Raw genomic sequence first — 18724 nt, 5'->3', positions numbered from 1 at the left:
TCTATCTTATGAGGAAAGGCTGAGAGACCTGGGTCTGTTTGGCCTGGAGAAGAGAAGACTAAGAAGGGATCACATCAATGTTTATAAATATCTAGAGGGTGGGTGTTTAGAGGATGGGGCCAGACTCTTTTCAGTGGTGCCCAGTGACAGGACAAGGGGCAACAGGCACAAACTGGAACACAGGAAATTGTGTCTCACCATGAGGAAAAACTTCTTTACTTTGAGGGTGGCAGAGCACTGGAACAGGCTGCCCAGAGAGGGTGTGGAATCTCCTTGAGACATTCAAAACCCACCTGGATGCATTCTTCTGTACCCTGCGCTAGGAGAAACTGCTCTGACAGGGGGGTTAGACTAGATGCTCTGAAGGTTCCTTCCAACCCTACCATTCTGTGATTTTCATTTTTAATCAAAAGTACATTTCCTCCTAAACTTGTTGGGGAAAAAAAAAAATACCCAGCAGCTATACCATCTTCACTTTTGTTGCAAAAGAAGCATAGGATCTAGTTCATAACATTTTGTAACAAGTTCATAACAAAATATAAAATATAAGCCAGTATAAAATATAAGCCCAGTGTCACCCCAGTTATTTCCTTTCGTCGTAATTTAGCTTTCTACAGTCCTTAAAATTCAGTGATTTATTGAAGTGCAGATTTATGGGAAAATGTGGTATGAAAGGCTTACTTTTGTGGTCTTTGTCTCAGATTCATTTGAATTTAGAATTGGTATAAGATCCGGAAGTGCCCTCTCTTTTCTTGTGGATGGTGAGCTGGACTCCAGGCCAGCAATTTTAACGCTGACTGATATTGGAATGGGGCGTAGCTTATCTTTAATTTTTTCCTGTTAAAATATTTTAAATGGCACAGTTAGTGTACAGTGAAACACAATTGACACACATTTTAGAATAAGCAGTAAAGCAAAATCTTTTCTGCTACACTTCACAGTATTAAAACTATTCACCATATAGAAGCCCAGCGTTTTCTAAAAATGCACAAGAACAGAAGGAGCCTTGCCTTACTGTCTTTTCTTTTTTCTGGCTTCCTGATCTGATGATTTCTCTCACCATTAAGAATGTGTAGGAATAACAGGTGGTAACTCAGGCAAGTGAAATTCACACTACAACAGTAAAATAACACACTCTCTCCATGTTGCCTTAAGTTCCAGCTCTTTAATTTGCAGTGGTCAAAAGCGCCTTGGAGGCTCCTTACCGCTGAGCCACAGAGAATCTGTTCAGCTCCTGGAGCAATGCCACCTTTAAAGGCCAGTGTAGCAGCCAAGTCGGAGAGCACATACCAAGCTTTCTTGTCCTGCTCATTCATCCCCTCCAAAACCCGTCGGTTAAAATTCTTTTCCAAGCAAGCCACACCATTAAACTGTAACAATTACTTCCATTGGAAACTGCTCTCTATTTTTGGCATTTATTCCCTCTGTATTGTTCTAAACTTGTCCAGCTCTACTGACCTCCAGAGCACGCTGCAATAGCTATGACTTTTATTCATACTTTGTAAGAAGGGCAACAGGAGGAAGCAGCACGTGTGCAGGGAATTATAAGGTACTACTTAACTATGGTCATTTTCTAGTTTTGAAGCTTTATATTGCATGTGACTTAAGTTCTATACAAAGGTACGGTGAGGCTGAAAAAAAGAGCATGCTTTTGTTTTAAAAAGATCTAAGTGAAATAAAAATAAAATACTCTGCCTTACCTGCAGTACAAGCTTTGTTGTCACACACTCTTTTGCGTTCTGCCCCCTTAGGATTGTACTTGCAGTAAACTGATCAGACAGATGGTCTTTAAACCGTACCCTAGACGGCAGGCCTAACTGCCTCCTCTCGTTCTCCGCTTCAAATGTATAGTTGATCTCTATTAAGAAATAAAGTAGGTCACTATAAAAAAAGATCCCTTGCCTTATTAAAAAGGACTCTCATTTCGTCAGGTACAGTCTTACAACATTATTCTAGAAGACTCTTTCAGCCAGTGCTGGGCTTCACAAACTGTTTTCAGTTATTTACAAAACTCTGTCAGTTTTATCTCTCTCCAGTTGAGGGCCTGGTGCCCTGTGCATGTATTTGGAAGAAACTTCTAAACCAAATCCTTTTATTCCAGACGTACTCCATTACTTTTCCATCATGCAGAACTGGCAGAAGGAGCTGCAATAGCTGCTGTGGAGCCAGTAGAGGGCTGAGGTACAAAATTTTCTAAGTATTCCCACTCGGCTGGCCTTGAGTTCTGTTTTGTCCCAAACAGCACCTAAGCAGCCAGCAGGATTCTGAGGTTTAATTTTAACACTGAAAGCAAGACTGTGACTAGAGCTTTCTAGCTCATGCTGAGGTGTGTTTTGATAGATCTGAACTCTGTGCATCTTTTAATCCTCTCTGTATTCACTGAGCTAATTCAATGTTGCAAGGATGGGAACAGTACCCTGTGTGCCAGACTATGCATTTTACAACTGAGAAATTCAAGACAACACAGGAGGAGAAGGAGGTTTGGGCTTAAAATTCTTCTCATTTCTTCTCAAAATCCTGCACAGTTTCCTGAGCTGTAGTAACAGCAGCATTGTAACGAGAAAAAACAGGAGACATGAGAAACTAATGCTTTACAGTTTTAGCTATATTTATGGCACAGTCTTCCAGGCTCCTATTAATACAAAGATTTTTTATTTCAGTTACCGATTTCCCTAAAACTATTTTCATTAATTTAGAATGCTGCTTTACAGGGTAACTCTCCAATAAGAAATAATGCTTACTAATGATATACAAAATGAGCTTTTAAAACTTTTCTAAAGCAGCAGTAGCCTAAAGAGGCAAAATGTTTTTGATCTGTATGACAGCCATTTGCTCCCTGGCAGTTATGTTACCTAGACAGCTCCAGTTCGGTCTGTCATCCACAGAACTTCCTAACGCACCAGCACGACTCTAAATACGTGTTACTCTAAATACAGATAGTGCAATAGCTGATTCGCCTCAGTATTGAGTCACATTTTAAATCTGAGAGTCACAGTCTGAGTCACTATAATCTGAGTACTCTTCTTCCATGATACGCTGTAAAGAAATAACAAAGAACAAACCACGTGACAAACAGATCAAAAATTTTAATCTTCAAAACTTACTTATTCTTGGATTTAAATCACTGGGGTTTGCAGTATATTGAAAACATGCTTTCACATCCATCCTGTAAAAAGTGCCAAGAAATTAATATTAATTTCAATAAGGCATTGTCCAACAGACTGAGCAGTTTTAATAGTCCATTGATTGATATTATCAGTCTTATGACTCTGGTTTTCATGCTAGAACAGTAATTTGCTGCTTACTAAACTGAATTACAAAGCAAGAAAAAAATGGCTAATAAGCAATAGAAAAAATATTTTCTGGCATTTGCTCTTACATCTCTGCTCAGGACAAAGCTGTTCAAGTTAGTACACTTACAAGCGTTAGAAGTCTTAAGTGGCAAAGTGACATTCATTTTCAAAAATGGACATTATGAACAGAACATATTCCACACCTTGTCTTTAGCACAGTAGTCACAAATTCAGGAAGTCAAAATGCTTAACCTGCATGACTGTCATATCCCTTCACTTTAACATCATCACTGACTGAACGAATTTTGACAACAGAAAGCTCAATATGCCATACTTTATAATACTCTTTTTTTTATATATTTACCATATTTCACTAGGGTCCTCAGGGTTCCTTTTCTTTAGATCAATTCTGTCAGGCTGTACTGTAATGCTTCTTCTAATGCTTATAACAGGTCGAGATCTTCATTTGGGGGGAAAATGGGGAATGAAAAGAAGGGGTAAAAAAAGAAGGAAAAGTTTCTGTTAAAATTAATGAAGTAATTCATGTGAATCCCAGATGCCCTCCATGCCTGCACTGATTTGCAACAGACACCCCAAGAAAAACAACAGTTTGGCTTTGATAATGGTTAGAAACAAAAGAAAACTACTTAAAGCTAAGCAAAGCAAATCACAAAAACCAACTACAGTTGGATTAAATGCCTGACAGGGAAGCGGGGTACATTAATGCGATGTTGTGGTTGACATTTTATACACATATGAAAAAACAGAAAATTCAAAGTGGTGGTCCCCACCCCAATGGTAATTCAGCCCCTGTGAACAACTGTAGGTACTGAAGTTCATTCAAATTAATGTTCACAGCAGCTTTAATGTGGAGCCTGGGTGGCTGTGGGAAATGATGTTTTCATTTCCTGACTCCTCTGTGTGTAGGCTGTAACCATAACTCAGTCTGACAACTTTTCCTTTCTCTTCCTTTGTGGAAAGGACAAGAAAAGACAGTTCACATGAACAAATGAATGAGCTGATCCTGCTGTTGTGGAAGCATCTAAGGTTGTCTAAAATGGCCATTAAGCCACCTCCTCCTTTTCTAGCAAATTTCTTTTAACCGGGCCACCCCTTTCACTGTTCATCACCATAAAGGTTTTCATTCTCACCTTTGTAAAGTTTTTGTACTATTCTTATCAGCAAATGATTAAAGCGCCTTTTGAATAAGCAGAACACTTAATAATTTAACCAACTTCCCATCCACCTACTCTGTTCTCTTCCACAAGCAATATGAGCTGCTTTTATTGGGTGCTGTTTCAGTGCATTTAAGAATGTTCCAATTATGTACACAGATACTATACGTCTTAGAGATAGGATCATCAAAAAATTGTAGGAAAGATAATTTTGCCTGAAAGGTAGAGTTGTTTTCATCCTCAAAATTGAGATAACCAGTTTTGGAATTTCTGCTTCTCCTCCTTTGGGACCTGACAGCAACCACCAAAGACCTGGACTTGACGCAGCATTCACAGCTCTGAGGGGGAGACAGTCCTCTTCCTGCCCATTCAACTGTGATTCAACTTAACACTACACTGAACTGGGAAAAAAAGTAGAGGTCTGCAAAAGACCGTGACCTCATCCCTAATTAAGGCATGTGCTACAGAAATCCAGGAGGATCCTATCTGCAGGGCTTCCCCACGGCTGTCCCATGGACCCCAGTGCAACCTCGGCAAGGCTGTATGCCTCACTGATTTCGGATCCTCGGCTACAAAAGAGGGGTTTGGTTTGGTTCCATTTCAATAAAGCAGGATTAGATTTATGTAACAGCAGCAAACAAAAGCTCCAGCAAGTGTATCAGTTAACTTCCCTGTTCTTTAGGCAAAATAATCACTTATTACCCTTAATTCCATCAAAGGACACGGGCGTCCAAGTAAGTTGCCACAGGGCAAAGCAAGGGGACAGACACACTGCACACATCAGCGCTCCGCAGTAACAGCCCACATGCACCCTCTTACCCTCTCCCTCTATCCATAGTATAAGGCAGCTTCTTGCTGAGGAGTGGGCTATAAAGTAACAGACCAATATATGGAATTTCCACCCCCTCAGAATTTCCAACTCCTAGAAGGGGAAATACACTCCAGGCCAAACAGCTTTTTGTTACTTCTGAGCAGCTTGTTTTTAAAAAAACTAAACCCAAAACCTTGGTGTAATTAGTTACAGTTCTGTATATAATACCTGAACACAGACACAGAATCTGAAAGGGAACCAACAGCAATATCAGGGTAGGAATTTTTATCCAGGTCCATGTTTCCAGCAATGGAGTAACCAAAGAAATTGGTGCCTGTTTTTTCACCATCAAGAATCTAAAGAGCAAACAGATTGAGGGAATTCAGACATTTAAAGGCTACAAAAGTGAAGTAAGTAACAAGTGAACATCATTGTCTTATGGCCAGGAGGAGGGGGGAGAGTGAGATACAAGGGGATAGGATCTCTGAGTTCAGGTAAAAGACACCGAAGTGCCAAGATGATTGGATTTTCTTCCAAGAAGTTACTTTGCAGTAGCAACAAGTACCAGAAATTACTGTTTTGCATAGAAATGTTGCCTAGCCTATCTTTATTTACAGTATTTATGCAGTATAGGCACTTGAAACTGCAGAAATATTCTAGAAAGTATTCTAATAGTATTCTAGGATAATAAGGTTCTATTGTCATCTCGCAAACTGAATAGAGTGGTTCTCAAGAAAAAAAGGAGAATGCATAAAATTTTTTATTAAAAAACATATTTATTAAACATTTTTATAAAAAAAGTATTAGTAATGAAAGATAAAACGAAAAAAATAATTATTTTCAAATCCCCAAATTTCTTTCAAAAAAACCAAAACTTACATATCTACATGCCTTTTTCCTTCTCTATACGTTACTGGTGCCAAAGAACTACCCCAGAAGAAAAATGTCGACTAAAATCAAGAATTCTGAATCTTTCTGGTGAACAGTGCCATCTTTGAAGGGTCCTGTGACTTTTCTGCATACCCACCACTCCACCAATAGTAATGGAAAGGGAGAAGATGGATAGTCCTGTCATTCCTTTAATTTTGTGCAAGACTAATTGTATATTGTAAAGGTTATTTCATTACCTGTGCTGGTTTTGTGTTTATTCCATTCTTGGATCCATGATAAATATAGACTTTGCCAAAGCCATCATATGGAGCCCCTACCGCAATATCTGTTGAAAATAAGTTGCAACATCTAAAATAATTCTTATTCTTTTTGCAGCTTGCAGTCACAGTAAGGGTAGGATGTTCCAAGTCTGGCATTAGGCAAAACAGTCACGTACATTTTTATTGTAATCGTTTCTCACTCACCTGGATACCCGTCCTGATTAACGTCCCCAACGTTTTCAACTGCGAGACCAAACATGGAGTCACTGGTTCCATTTAAGCGAATGGGTTTTACTCCTTCCCATTTGCCTTGCTGGTTAATGTAGATGTACACAGCGCCACCAATATCTCCACTTCTGTCAAAATATTGTGGGGCTCCAACAACAATGTCTTGCCATCTTAGAATTAAAGGGAAAAAGAAAAAAAAGCAGTGCTTTTACGGAAGTACTGTGAAAAATAAGTGATGAGACTGTGGTCTGAGGGTCAGCTGGCCAAAGAGCTGCTGAACAAAGACTAAAAAGTACATTAAACTGGTTGAGCAACAACAGCTCCACTGATAGTACCAGCTGATTATATTCCCTTTGTGACACCCAAGGATCTTCTAGGGCCTTCTCTGGGTATGAGATTTGTTTACACTAACTGTTTAAATTTAAATAAACTTTTTTTCTATATATAATTAGAAATGTAGACTGTGTCGTGACTGGTTCTCCAAGATGCCCGTCATTTCCTCCAGCAAAAGATGGAAGATGGGATTTGGCATTCCGTGTATTTCTAATGCAAAAAACCAAATCAGAAATAAGCCAGATTGCCATCCTCCATTGTACGGGCAGCAGGAGTTCACCGAGGCCATACCCGTCATTGTTGAGATCCACAACAGCAACGTCGTAGCCAAAGGAAGAAGCCAGGCCTTCTCCTTCAAACATGTGCTCCAGTGAAAGCGCTCTCTGATTTTTCTCTTTTTTCAGTAAAACAACTGCTCCGCTGTGGTTGGCTCTTGGGGCACCAGACACAAAAGTCATCTCATCTTGGGAGACAATTCCTTTACCAGAGTCCAAAGAGAAACCTTTAACAGAGAAAGAAATAAAATATAAACAAACAAGCTAACAGCTTGTGTTGTTAATTCCCCTACTATATTAAAGTGGTATATTGAATCAAAGTTTTCTCTAAAACAGAGTATGATATACTGGGAATTCTCTATTTCTATTTGGACTGGTGAACGCATGTTTACAAGTTTACACTCCTCCACACATTACATTTAAGTATTTCCCCCACAAAACGTATTATTTCATTGCTCACTCATATCTACTTTTCACAGACACCAAATACCAGATCAATTTAAAACATACCAGCTGAGAACTGACTCCACCTTACCACTTGAATATAGCTTGAACATTTCGCATCTGGCAAAATTACTGTAAAACTTCCTAAGTACGATTCAATATCATTCTATTGCAAACATGCAAAACGTACTGCACAAGCACAGTATTTTACATGAATGACGTATACAGTATTTGAGAATGACCTTACACAGTAATGGTGAAACTGGTGATTTTGATTTAATGCAGCCCTAAAGGACACATTCAAATTAATTTAGTCTTATGTATTCTTTATCAAAGTCAATACTTTTTAAAATATATGAAAAACTGAGTTAAAAGAATATACTGTATATACCAACATATCCAATAAAGGCTAAAGTAGAAAAATACACACGTTACAAGGAAGACAGATGCTAGCCAGCAGATAGAAACCTTCCTTCTGAAACACTTCACCACTACTATGAAAATTCTCAATTACAGCAATTCGCAATGAGACAGTTTTAGAAAAATTCAGTGAGTCCCATCTGGGGGAGGGATGAGAGGGTCTGGAGAGATGCATGACAAATCAGTGTTTCTCTGAAGCCGTGTTATTTTGCAAGCTCCTCTTCATCTGAATCCCTGTTTTTACATGCTTTTACTAGCAATGCATTTGAGATGAGGGGGATGGTGGGGAGAGGATCGTGTCAAAGGTCTGGAGATTATGTCTGACCAGATGCTGCCACCTGAAGTGGTCACAAACCTAAGTAGCTATTCATCATTACATCCACCGATTTGTCCACCTGTATGCCGGGGGGCAGTGTTTTGTATACAAACTGATCTGGATGAGTATCAGATACAGCTGTCAAAAATAGGAGACCTGTAAACACGAGTGAAAGATTGAAGAGAAAAAAACAGCAGTTAAGCAAAGCAGCTATAACCATGTTTATTTACTGTCTAAAGAGAGGGAACAGCAATGCCAGGGAACAGCAGTCTTGCGTGGAAGAGGTTCTGATTGTGACAAATCAAAGGCAGCATTTACATTTAGGAGATAAATGCATTTGTTATGAAAACTGCAAAAAGTCAGTATTACTCTGTTCACAGCAAAAGACACCTCCCCAGCACTCCTCACCTTAACAATTCTTATTTCACCAGAAGAGGCTCGCAGCATCTTTCTAACATAAGCTCTTATGATATTTATTTTTTTCACATCCAGTAATTATTGCTGATATTTAATGGGAGCTTATGTTCTATTTCTTCTAAAAAATATGTACCTCCAGGTTGGCTCTTCTCTTGACTTGCTTTTACTTTTTATATTAGCAATGGCCTTCCCATCTATTCAGCTTCCCACTACTCACACAGAAATTCCAGTTTCAAGTTACCAAAACTGTATTTGTTGCATGTGCCAAAAGCAGGGGATCCAATACACCACAGAAATCTGCACTAGAACAGAAAGGTTCTTTACATTTTATGCTTGAGGCCTTTCCAAAAACGCAGCGTAGCCTTTTCTCTGCACCAGCCTATCTCACTGCTGTACAGTAACGTCCACCAGCCTAAGGACAAAGTGCAAGAGACTCACCCGCTGCAATGCACACACACACACACTTAAAATATAAGCACACTTAAAATATAAACATTACTTACATTATGGCAGTTTCAAAGCCTGTAAAAACTTGAAGAATAAAAAAAATTGCACTCACCTACCAGGAGAGAGAAACTGCAGTCTTAACAGTGACATCCAGAAACTCAAATTTCAATAAACTTTCTGATACCACATGGGTGAGACCTTGTGACTAAGGACTACAGATCCACAGACTGTACTTCACCATTAGAGCAATGAGAATCACTCCCTGAGAATCTGTAGGTCCTCATCACAGCTCTTAAATCTCTCATTACATTAGCAGCTCTTCTAGGTGCCTCAGCAGAGTCTCATCTTACACTTAAAACTGGCCCATAAACGTGGATGGAGATGTGAATTATCCAAAATGGTTAACATGTTACAGGGTCCACAAACGAAGGATTTTCTGCTCCCATTTCATATCATTGCACCAAGCTGAGATCACAAATATTTAAGAAGCCTAAAGAGATTTACCATACGTACTTAATCCTACCTAAGTAACTGTTAGCTGGAACAGGAACTAGATTCTTATCTTGGCGGCTCTCATCACCAACTTCATAAGGCCCATCATCAAAGATACCCAGATCATAAAATGTCTGATTCTTTTGCTCAGCACGAACCACCCCTGAAGAAATGAAATGATAAAATAAAAGCAAATGAATGGTAAGGGAGAAAATAACAGATAAATGGTTCCCAACTAACATCAATTACAATGAATGAAAGAGTGACTGCTGTTTAAATGGGACAAACACAGAATAGTGCACTTGGTGATAGTGTTTTCAAAAGGCAATGAATCTCTTAAGTTCTATCTGTGTGCCAGAATCTCATGCTGCTCCACAGAGAGGCCACACAATGAACTGGAAAACATGGGATACTAAGAAAATTCTCAAGAAAAACATGGGACCAGTTTGGTCAGGAACCACCCTCATCCCACAGTTCTTAACCTCATAAAGCCTCTCTTAAAAGGGAGGGAAGTATACACAGGAATACAAAAAAAATAATTTACTGTTCAGCTATGACAAACACCAGCGATATATTTAGAAAACATTATTTAAGGGGAAAAAAGAGTTATTGTTCAATAAAATGTGTGCTTCCCTTTTATGAACAGGCTTCTTTAACATTTTGGCAAGCAGAAGAGTACTCTTACGACTGATATACTGCCATAGCACTTCTCTACAATTAAAGTAAAACAGTGTCTGAACTCAATATGCTGTTTCAGCTTGGTCAGATTTTGTTGACAGATACGTAGAAGATTAAGTTTTCGCTAAAGTACACCTTGTGCCAGAGCTTAACTCAAAGATTTTGCACGGTTCATATAGCAGGCACAGGTGTGCGAGAGGAAAAATGTAATGGTTCAAGAATCAGATGTTCTGAAGAGGGAAGTATTTACAGCTGTTGGCGTAATGAAGTGTGACGAGAAAATCACTTTAAGAAAGAGAGACAGAGCTGGCCATTTAGATGCTTCTCAATATAAACTAATAGATAAGCATCTATGGGTTTTTTTCCCCTTAACTTTTGGAATATTGCCTAGATGATAAAGAGTACTCGGCTCTTAATCAGACAGATTATCTATGCAATTTTACATGGATATCAATGGCTTTAGATATGAACACATGTAGTATTGCTCTGTTCAGTTATCTTCATGCAATCCTTCAGTATTTTATTTGGGAAGTACTACTTTCCACAAATTACACAAAGAATAAAGTGGAGAATACTGTAGTGTAACAACGATCTCACTGCAGCTATCTAACATTTCCTCAAATGCAGGAGAAAAAGGTTGGTCAAATAACTTTAAAATAATTTAGTAATTTGTCCTAATATGGAAGTCTCAAAGCAAGCACTTAATCCCACCATAAGATTAAGAGTAATAAGGGAAAAATTTGCTGTACATGAGTGCAAAGTTCCAGTATCCATTCATAAGCACTCCCTCAAGGACATTTAAAGGAACTTCAGTAAATACTTTTGATACAGGAGCATAGCATTTTGTGAAAGCAAGGTAAAATCATTAGATTCCTACTATCCCCTCCACCCTCCAAAAAAAAAAAAAATTATATCTTAGGATGCAACCCTTGTGAGCAATCTCAGAGGAAATGGGAAGGGTAGGCAGGAAGGAAGCCAGGTCGTACCTTTCCAATTGTAAGTGCCTGGGGCACCAAACACAATATAATGATAGTCTCTAGTAAAAGTAGCAGCAACACCTTGCTGACAGGAACCAAATTTCTCATGGCCTCTTAAACGACCATCACAAAAACTCCATACTCCATTATCCATATCATCCTTAATAGTGAGATCCTGGCTCAGCACATAGCACCTTCCAATGATATCCCGGGTTTCCTGCACTGTGTTTACATACTGCCTTTTCTCATAGCGATGTGCACATGTCTGCAAGACAGAAGAAACAGTAAGTGACGCTTTCTGTATGTTTGTATGCAAGTCATCAAAGAAGGCTGGTCCCCTTTAGCAATACTTCACCGCTAGTAATGCTGTAAAAGTCACCTTGGAGACACATCCAGGCTGCAATGCAGAGAGTCCACTGTTCCCTATGGGCAACGTATGGCAAAATTTGGGCATCTATGGATACAAGTCAGAACAACCAGCTTCATGGTCAAGGAAGGTCACATGGCCTCTTGCCTGGGGGTTTTAAGGCTTTTAGCCCTAGAGCTTTCCCTGATACCCAATTCCCTCTCTTTCAAGAAGCAAGGAGAGAAGAAGGAAGTGACTGTGTTTCCTCACAGGTGTCAGTTAAATGACTTACACACTTGTGCAGGACATAGACAAGGAGCTGGTTCAACTACCATCTACCGGAGACTATTCAGAACTCACCCCTTCCAGAAAAGTGCCACAGAGCAGAGGCTGAAAGCTTTTCCAGTGAAGGGGAGGGAAGTTGTTCCTACTTCCTATGCTGGATGTTCCTTCCACTCACAGGATAACTGTCACTGGGACAGAGCAGCAGCACTGAGCACAACCTGTTCTTTAACGTTTTAGACTGTTCACCTGGGAACAGAATTCCAGTCAAATATTTAACATAAAGGATGACTAGCCACTGGGTTAAGTGGTATAACCACCAAACCATTGTAAAAAGAGGTGCAACAATCAAACCCCTCTGCCGACAGCATTTTTTGCAGTAGCAGCTGTAGTAGGTACGTGAAGAGCACAAACAAGCCAGGTTTCCCAGCTGAAATACCTTTTCTCTGGTTCCTATCAAGGCTTAAACATTACACAAACACCCAGCTGCTCCACACTTCAAGCACTGCAGTGCTGCCCTGCTGCAGTGACATTCAGGCTACCCACACCTCATCTAATAAGTGCATTTCCCACTTGTCGCTTACAAGGAAAAGTTCCTTCTCAGAAAAGACAAGATAGCATTAGTTGATGATTAATTATTCAATGAGCAGGACTCTTTCCGTCTGCTCTTTCCCTCTTTGGGTTCTGAAGCAGACTGAAGCAAGTTATTATTGCCTCTATATCCTTAAATAACTCCAGATTCACACCCTGAAGTCGCCCGCCTCCAGTCTTGGAAGCGGTGACATTAACCTGCAAGAATTAGATAGGGAAGCCTCACTACACACCCATTTTATGATGTAGCTGGTATCCTGCAGCACCATTAGTGGTTTATTTAACTGAGAAAGAGCCAAAAAAGTAACACTCTCTGGTAACTCCTGAAAGCTTTTTCTCTCTGTACTGTATAAAATAAAGAACATCTCTGTATTGTACAAAATAAATAGCTAGTAGTCTTACCGCAGTGCAATGGCCACATTAACTCATAGATCAATTCAGCCAAATTCCCTGATGAAAGTTAACGTGAGGCTGATCATCTTGGAAAACAGGCTGATGATAGACTGCTATTTTCACAACTATCACACTATTTTTCCCTATTTCTGTAGCCAGTGGTATTTAAAAGAAACAAAAAATAAGTGGACACCCTGAAAATGAGCTGTCCATCCTACATGGTTATAAAGACAGGCTAACTCACAGTTAGAAAAATAATTTAAAGCTTTTACAAATCTCAAGTGTCTTTCTTTGCCAGGGAGACAGATATCTAAGTCCTTACTTACAGGAAATCACAGGACTAAACATTGCAAAGTTACCTTTCAGAAAGCTGCACAGAAACACAGACCATTCAGAACATTTACTGTAGACCCAAAATATTTTTATAAGTTAGTCCTTTAGACTTACCACCACGTTTCCTCCTGGCCCCTGGCTTTGGACAGTTACACCCATCCATTGGTCTTCTTTACTCTCCATCCTCGGGTCAGCTGCAGAGTATTATAATACAGCTTCAAATATTAACAGTTACCTACTACTTTTTTTTTTTTTTTACCTTTTTTTTTTTTTTAAAGTCCTTGTCAGGACAGGCACTTCATACAGTACATGAGACAGTCTGCAGGTGGCAGTGTCTGTACATATTATCACTGACAACACCTATTTTATTAAACACTTCCAGCATGATTATTTTATGTCACATCAATTTACAAAAGAATAGGGACATCCAAATCTACCAGGACTTGGGCATCTCATGCTATCTTAGCATTTAAGGTACAACTTATTCTGATGCAAAAAATGTTATGCATAAATCCACAGAAGCAACTGTTCGATACACAGCATCTGGAAAGAACATCAAATAAGAAAAATCAGACAACTGTTTTAATCCAAAACAAAAGCACTGAAGAACTTACTCTCCTCATCAAATACAACACGTGTGCAGCGTGTGTTTGGAGATGTGATGTCACAGCTGTACAACCCTCCCGTTCTGTTGGCTTGTTGGGATGGAAAAGCCTTTTCCCGAGGAGCTCCAACCAGCAATCTGCAGGGAAACAGAAATAATTTCAAGGGCTCTGCAAAGGTAGTATTAGAAAAGAGGAAATCAACAGAATCGGGAAGTGTTTTCACCACGATGCTAGAGGTTTGACGTGCATTTGAAGATGGATGCTTCACCACAGCCCTGTTCCTTAAAAAAAAAATGGGGGGGGGAGTGGTTGTAAACCAGTAATAGTTTTGCAATTATTGGACCCACAGACCAGTAAATGTATTGTTATCGCTGCAATGTTCACTGAGAGAGGTTGATAAAAAATTTTTAAAAGTAGGCGTCTAGCAGTTTTGCAAAAAACATCCTTCTATCAGGGATTCAAGTGTGGTATTTTTTGCCTCACTAGAAATTGTTGGTAAGGGTGGGAAAAATATTGCTACTGAAATGATCACAGACCCCCAAAACAGTGACTACAAGCATTTTCAGGCTTTCTTCTTGTTTTATATCAGTCCTGTGCCACTGTTTGGCTGAATTCATGGGCATGTTAGTATCTCCAACCTGTGAAGCAAAGCAAGATCCCTACTGGCCCAAGCAAGTGTTCACTGAGCTATTCCAGGCTCTGTGCAAACATGCGCTCCCATCCGCACTCCTCTGGCCAGGTACTCCATCTTGAAGCTGAAAATGTTTTTCTCCAACAAATCTCTCATCGAGAACAGGGGATTCCCACAAAGGACTTATTTCTCCTATAAAAAGGCCACTCTAATAAGCCTTCCTTGGACACTGTTCTGGAAACCAAACGTGAAGGTTCCTATTTTAAAAACTGAATAAAGCAAATTTTTTCCCCTGTATCAACTGTCCCCAGTGAGTATTATCACAAAATCACCAGTAAATGTATATACTTGCAAAATATGCGTCTTCAGCCAAAAAAATTCTTACACTGTCTATTTTTCTTTGCAGCATGACACACACAAAGTGCAGCTGCCTTCCAAGCTGCTAACTGAAACTAAAAACAACCAGTATGCAATAGTTCATGGAGGAAACAAGAAACACCATGCTCAGCTGAAAAAAACAGGATGAGAGAACAGCACATGGAAAGGTGCAGCACAGCAGGTACGACGGATGGATGGATGGATGCTGAACCAGATTCCACGTGTTTCCTGACGCTGGTAGAGAACATTTGAAAGAAGCGATCCCTGACATCATAGTGTCAAGGAGGACAAAGCTGGGACTACAGTTGGATCCACAAGGCGCAAAGAGGAACTCAGACCCTCTTTAAAGGCTTCAGCTTTAGAGTTTTGCTCGAGAGAAAAGCTCTTCTCATGCTTTACAGTGGCAGTGGGACAAAGCACTCTGCTGTCCCTCAGAAAACTTTTCTTACTAAAACCAAGACTCACTTTTATTCATATCTAACAGTTAAGACTGGATCAGTTAAGATCAATATAGAATTCCTGATATTGAGAAATGTCACTAAAGAAAGGAGACACAAAATGAAACTGATGTATTATGAGAAAACACACTTTTTTAAAAAACAGAAAATTACATCTGTGTTGTGAAACAGCCAAGTTTTCACCCCTTTTGTAGAAATAAATTCTCCCAAAATCCAAAATTTGCCCTCATGAAGGTAATCCCCTGAACAGTGAAACCTTCAGGTAAAATATTTGCTTTTGACAGATACACATATAAAATCAGGACACACAGTGTGAGTGGGTTTTGGTTTAAAGTGTTTCCTTCTTTTCCCCCTACGTATATCTGGCATCTTTTTCAAAGATTTTTTTCAGAAACGTAGCAGTCATCACAAGAGTTTGTAATCTAAACAACTACGCTTTTAGAAAGGCCATTAGTAACTTCATTTCTAATTTTGGCAACAGTGCATTTAACTCTAATCTCCTAGAGTAATTATTTTGCAAAGCATCTGTTTCTGAGCTATTCCTAACGTGGGAATAGATACATTTTCTCCTCAGTTCTGTTATCCCCCAAGGAAAGAGAGATGAGATATATTTTTTAACGTTAACAACCATAAATTTAAGACAGTAGAGGCACTGATTTCCTAACAAATATAAATTTTTATTATTTCTACTTTTTTGTTCAAAGCTTGGGGGGTAAGAATGATGCACTGAACTTCACTTACAAAAATTCATCAGAAACCTTTTGTTTCAACGTAGTGAACACAACTAAAAGCTTCTGGAATTGAAATACTTAACTTGATTTATTTCACCCATCTGCAAACTACTGACAGCGGTGGTGTTAGATCAAGACAATTATGACCCTTTTTTTTTTTCCATGGGATAGCTAGATTATATCCTCTCCCTAGATAAATCATACCTTTTACAACACACCATGATGTCATCTTGATGACAGTTCAGCCAGGGAGAAGACCTACTGAGGCATCAGGGAATAAACAGCGCAGCCAACAGAAGACACAGTGGAAAGATGTGCCACCTGACACAAGATGCCCCAAACATTCAATGGCATCTCAGACACCAGTTGAGATCAACAGATGAAAGATGCAATTGTTCAGCCGTCTTTAAAAAAAAAAAAGCATTAATCCAACACAATCTCAAAGGAAACTGGCGACCTTAGGTTCTTCCCAGTGCCCATACCCCCTTGTCCAAATCTTGCATAAGTTATTTTCGACTGCAAACAAAGTATTTCAAAGCAGACTTATTTAAAACACTCCAGACTTCAAAGAACTTTTGTCAGGAATCCTTTCACTAGCCTTCAAGGCTCATCAAACACAAAAATCTTGAATCCTGTTAGGCACATCACTGCAAGTCCTTATTCACAACAACAGTTCAACAGTAGCACATACTGTCAACAGGCGCTTGCAAAGGATTTGATCAGTTCAGGTAGATACTGTGGAAAATACTGAAATATATTTTCAAGTAGCAGCCAAAGACGTATTAAAAAGTAGTTTAACTCCTTTGTGCTTCTTCACTACTTATCTGCTCCAAAGATCACAGCAGAGAAGACTAAACCTATGCTTCCAGGTTCTGCAAGACAGGTTGCTAAAGATAATGAGGATTACCAACGTTATTAGGAATGTAAGTCAGTCACATGCATCTAATCTTTGGCTGAATAAATCAAGCAAAACATATAAATCCCTTATCAATCACATTGTGACTTATGATCAACAGAGCTGCTATTCACTTTGCCTACTGTTGAAGAGAAAATCTGAAAAATCAGAATTCTATTATAGAAGCCAAATTAATTCACTTAAAAATAAAAGTGTGCATGAAACTAAGTTAGTATGAGACAGACTATGCACCAGTGTGAATTTCAGCATGACTGCAGCAGTCCAAATGAATCAGTTTGTACGCTGAGCTGTACTATGTACTCAGCAGAGCCCTTCCAGACTGAGGACACATTCCAGTCATTACTGTATGGCTACTTATTCAGCTGTGTTTTAATAAAAGAATTTTAATCAAGTTTGAGCTCATTATGCCAAAAACGGGTCAGGTTTTTCTGCAGCAATGCATGTTTCATTTTAGCTTTCTCAGGGGAAATCAAAACCTCTTACTGCGAAAGGAAAGAGGTAAGAGGAGGTGCTCTCCGAGCTATCTCTACCTCCTTATACTGGCAGATGAAACACCGAGATCAAAAACAAAGAACTTCCTCTGCAAACGAAGACTGACAAACGCAAGTTCTTCATTTCTCTCCACCCATGATCACAGTATGATTCATTTTATTCACTGTGACTTCTCCCTGAAGGTGTATGAAGGCCACAGTCTCTACTTTCAGTTCAGGTCTGAATGAAAGGCTCCAGAAAGGCTCTTCAGGTCTGAAGTCAGGCTCAAGGATCCATATTCATATACCAAGATAATACCCTGACTGTCAAGACTGCAGAGTCAAAGATGAAAACCCCAGAGACTCCAACATACAGACATTTTATAGAATCATAGAATGGTTTGGGTTGGAAGAGACCTTAAAGATCAGCAAGTTCCAACCCCCCTGCCATGGGCAGGGACACCTACTACACCAGGATACTCAAAGCCCCATCCAGCCTGGCCTTGAACACCTCCAGGGATGGGGCATCCACAACTTCCCCGGGCAACCTGCTCCAGTGCCTCACCACCCTCACAGTAAAGAATTTCTTCCTAGTATCTAATCTAAATCTCCCCTCTTTCAGTTTAAAACCATTACCCCTTGTCCTATCTCTCCACTCCCTGACAAAAAGTCCCGCCCCATCTCTCCTGTAGGTCCCCTTTAGGTACTCGAACGCCATTATAAAGCCTCGCTGGAGCTTTCTCTTTTCCAGGTTGAACGACCCCAGCTCTCTCAGCCTGTCTTCACAGGAGTGGTGCTCCAGCACTCTGATCATCTTCGTGGCCCTCCTCTGGACCCGTTCCATCAGGTCCGTGTCTTTCCTGTGCTGAGGACTCCAGAGCTGGACACACTACTCCGGGTGGGGTCTCACCAGAGCAGAGGGGCAGCATCACCTCCCCCGACCTGCTGGCCACACTGCTTTTGATAGAGCCCAGGATGCGGTTTGCTTTCTGGGCTGCAAGCACACAGATCATGCTGAGCTTCTCATCCACCAACACCAACAATTTTACTGATTTTCTATCCCGTGGCAAGTTTGCCTTATTACTAGACAGAGAACCAAAGCTCAGCCATACAGCATACGGAACATAAACACG

General features: G+C 39.8%; 1 protein-coding gene across 6 annotated transcripts in view; it reads right to left on the bottom strand.

The window, feature by feature from the left end:
- Nucleotides 1-18724, bottom strand: part of ITGA6 (integrin subunit alpha 6) — a 44487-nt gene that overhangs the window by 9206 nt on the left and 16557 nt on the right. For 4 of the 6 annotated variants that reach the window (XM_074146073.1, XM_074146074.1, XM_074146075.1 and 1 more), the window contains exons 2-13: nucleotides 14017-14144; nucleotides 13517-13596; nucleotides 11467-11722; nucleotides 9834-9965; nucleotides 7283-7493; nucleotides 6635-6828; nucleotides 6399-6495; nucleotides 5508-5615; nucleotides 3658-3753; nucleotides 3105-3166; nucleotides 1701-1858; nucleotides 682-837 (exon numbers count right to left, since the gene is read on the bottom strand). In XM_074146073.1, coding sequence (XP_074002174.1) covers nucleotides 682-837; nucleotides 1701-1858; nucleotides 3105-3166; nucleotides 3658-3753; nucleotides 5508-5615; nucleotides 6399-6495; nucleotides 6635-6828; nucleotides 7283-7493; nucleotides 9834-9965; nucleotides 11467-11722; nucleotides 13517-13596; nucleotides 14017-14144 — 1678 coding nt within the window. Of the gene's footprint in view, nucleotides 1-681; nucleotides 838-1700; nucleotides 1859-3104; nucleotides 3167-3657; nucleotides 3754-5507; nucleotides 5616-6398; nucleotides 6496-6634; nucleotides 6829-7282; nucleotides 7494-8485; nucleotides 8603-9833; nucleotides 9966-11466; nucleotides 11723-13516; nucleotides 13597-14016; nucleotides 14145-18724 lie in introns of those variants that run through there. The other 2 variants (XM_074146072.1, XM_074146071.1) reach the window with 2 other exon arrangements.

The sequence above is a fragment of the Numenius arquata genome, chromosome 3, assembly GCF_964106895.1.
Source record: "Numenius arquata chromosome 3, bNumArq3.hap1.1, whole genome shotgun sequence".
NCBI lineage: Eukaryota > Metazoa > Chordata > Aves > Charadriiformes > Scolopacidae > Numenius > Numenius arquata.
The sequence above is the reverse complement of the archived record's forward strand: the minus strand, read 5'-3'. Positions and strand labels throughout refer to the sequence as shown.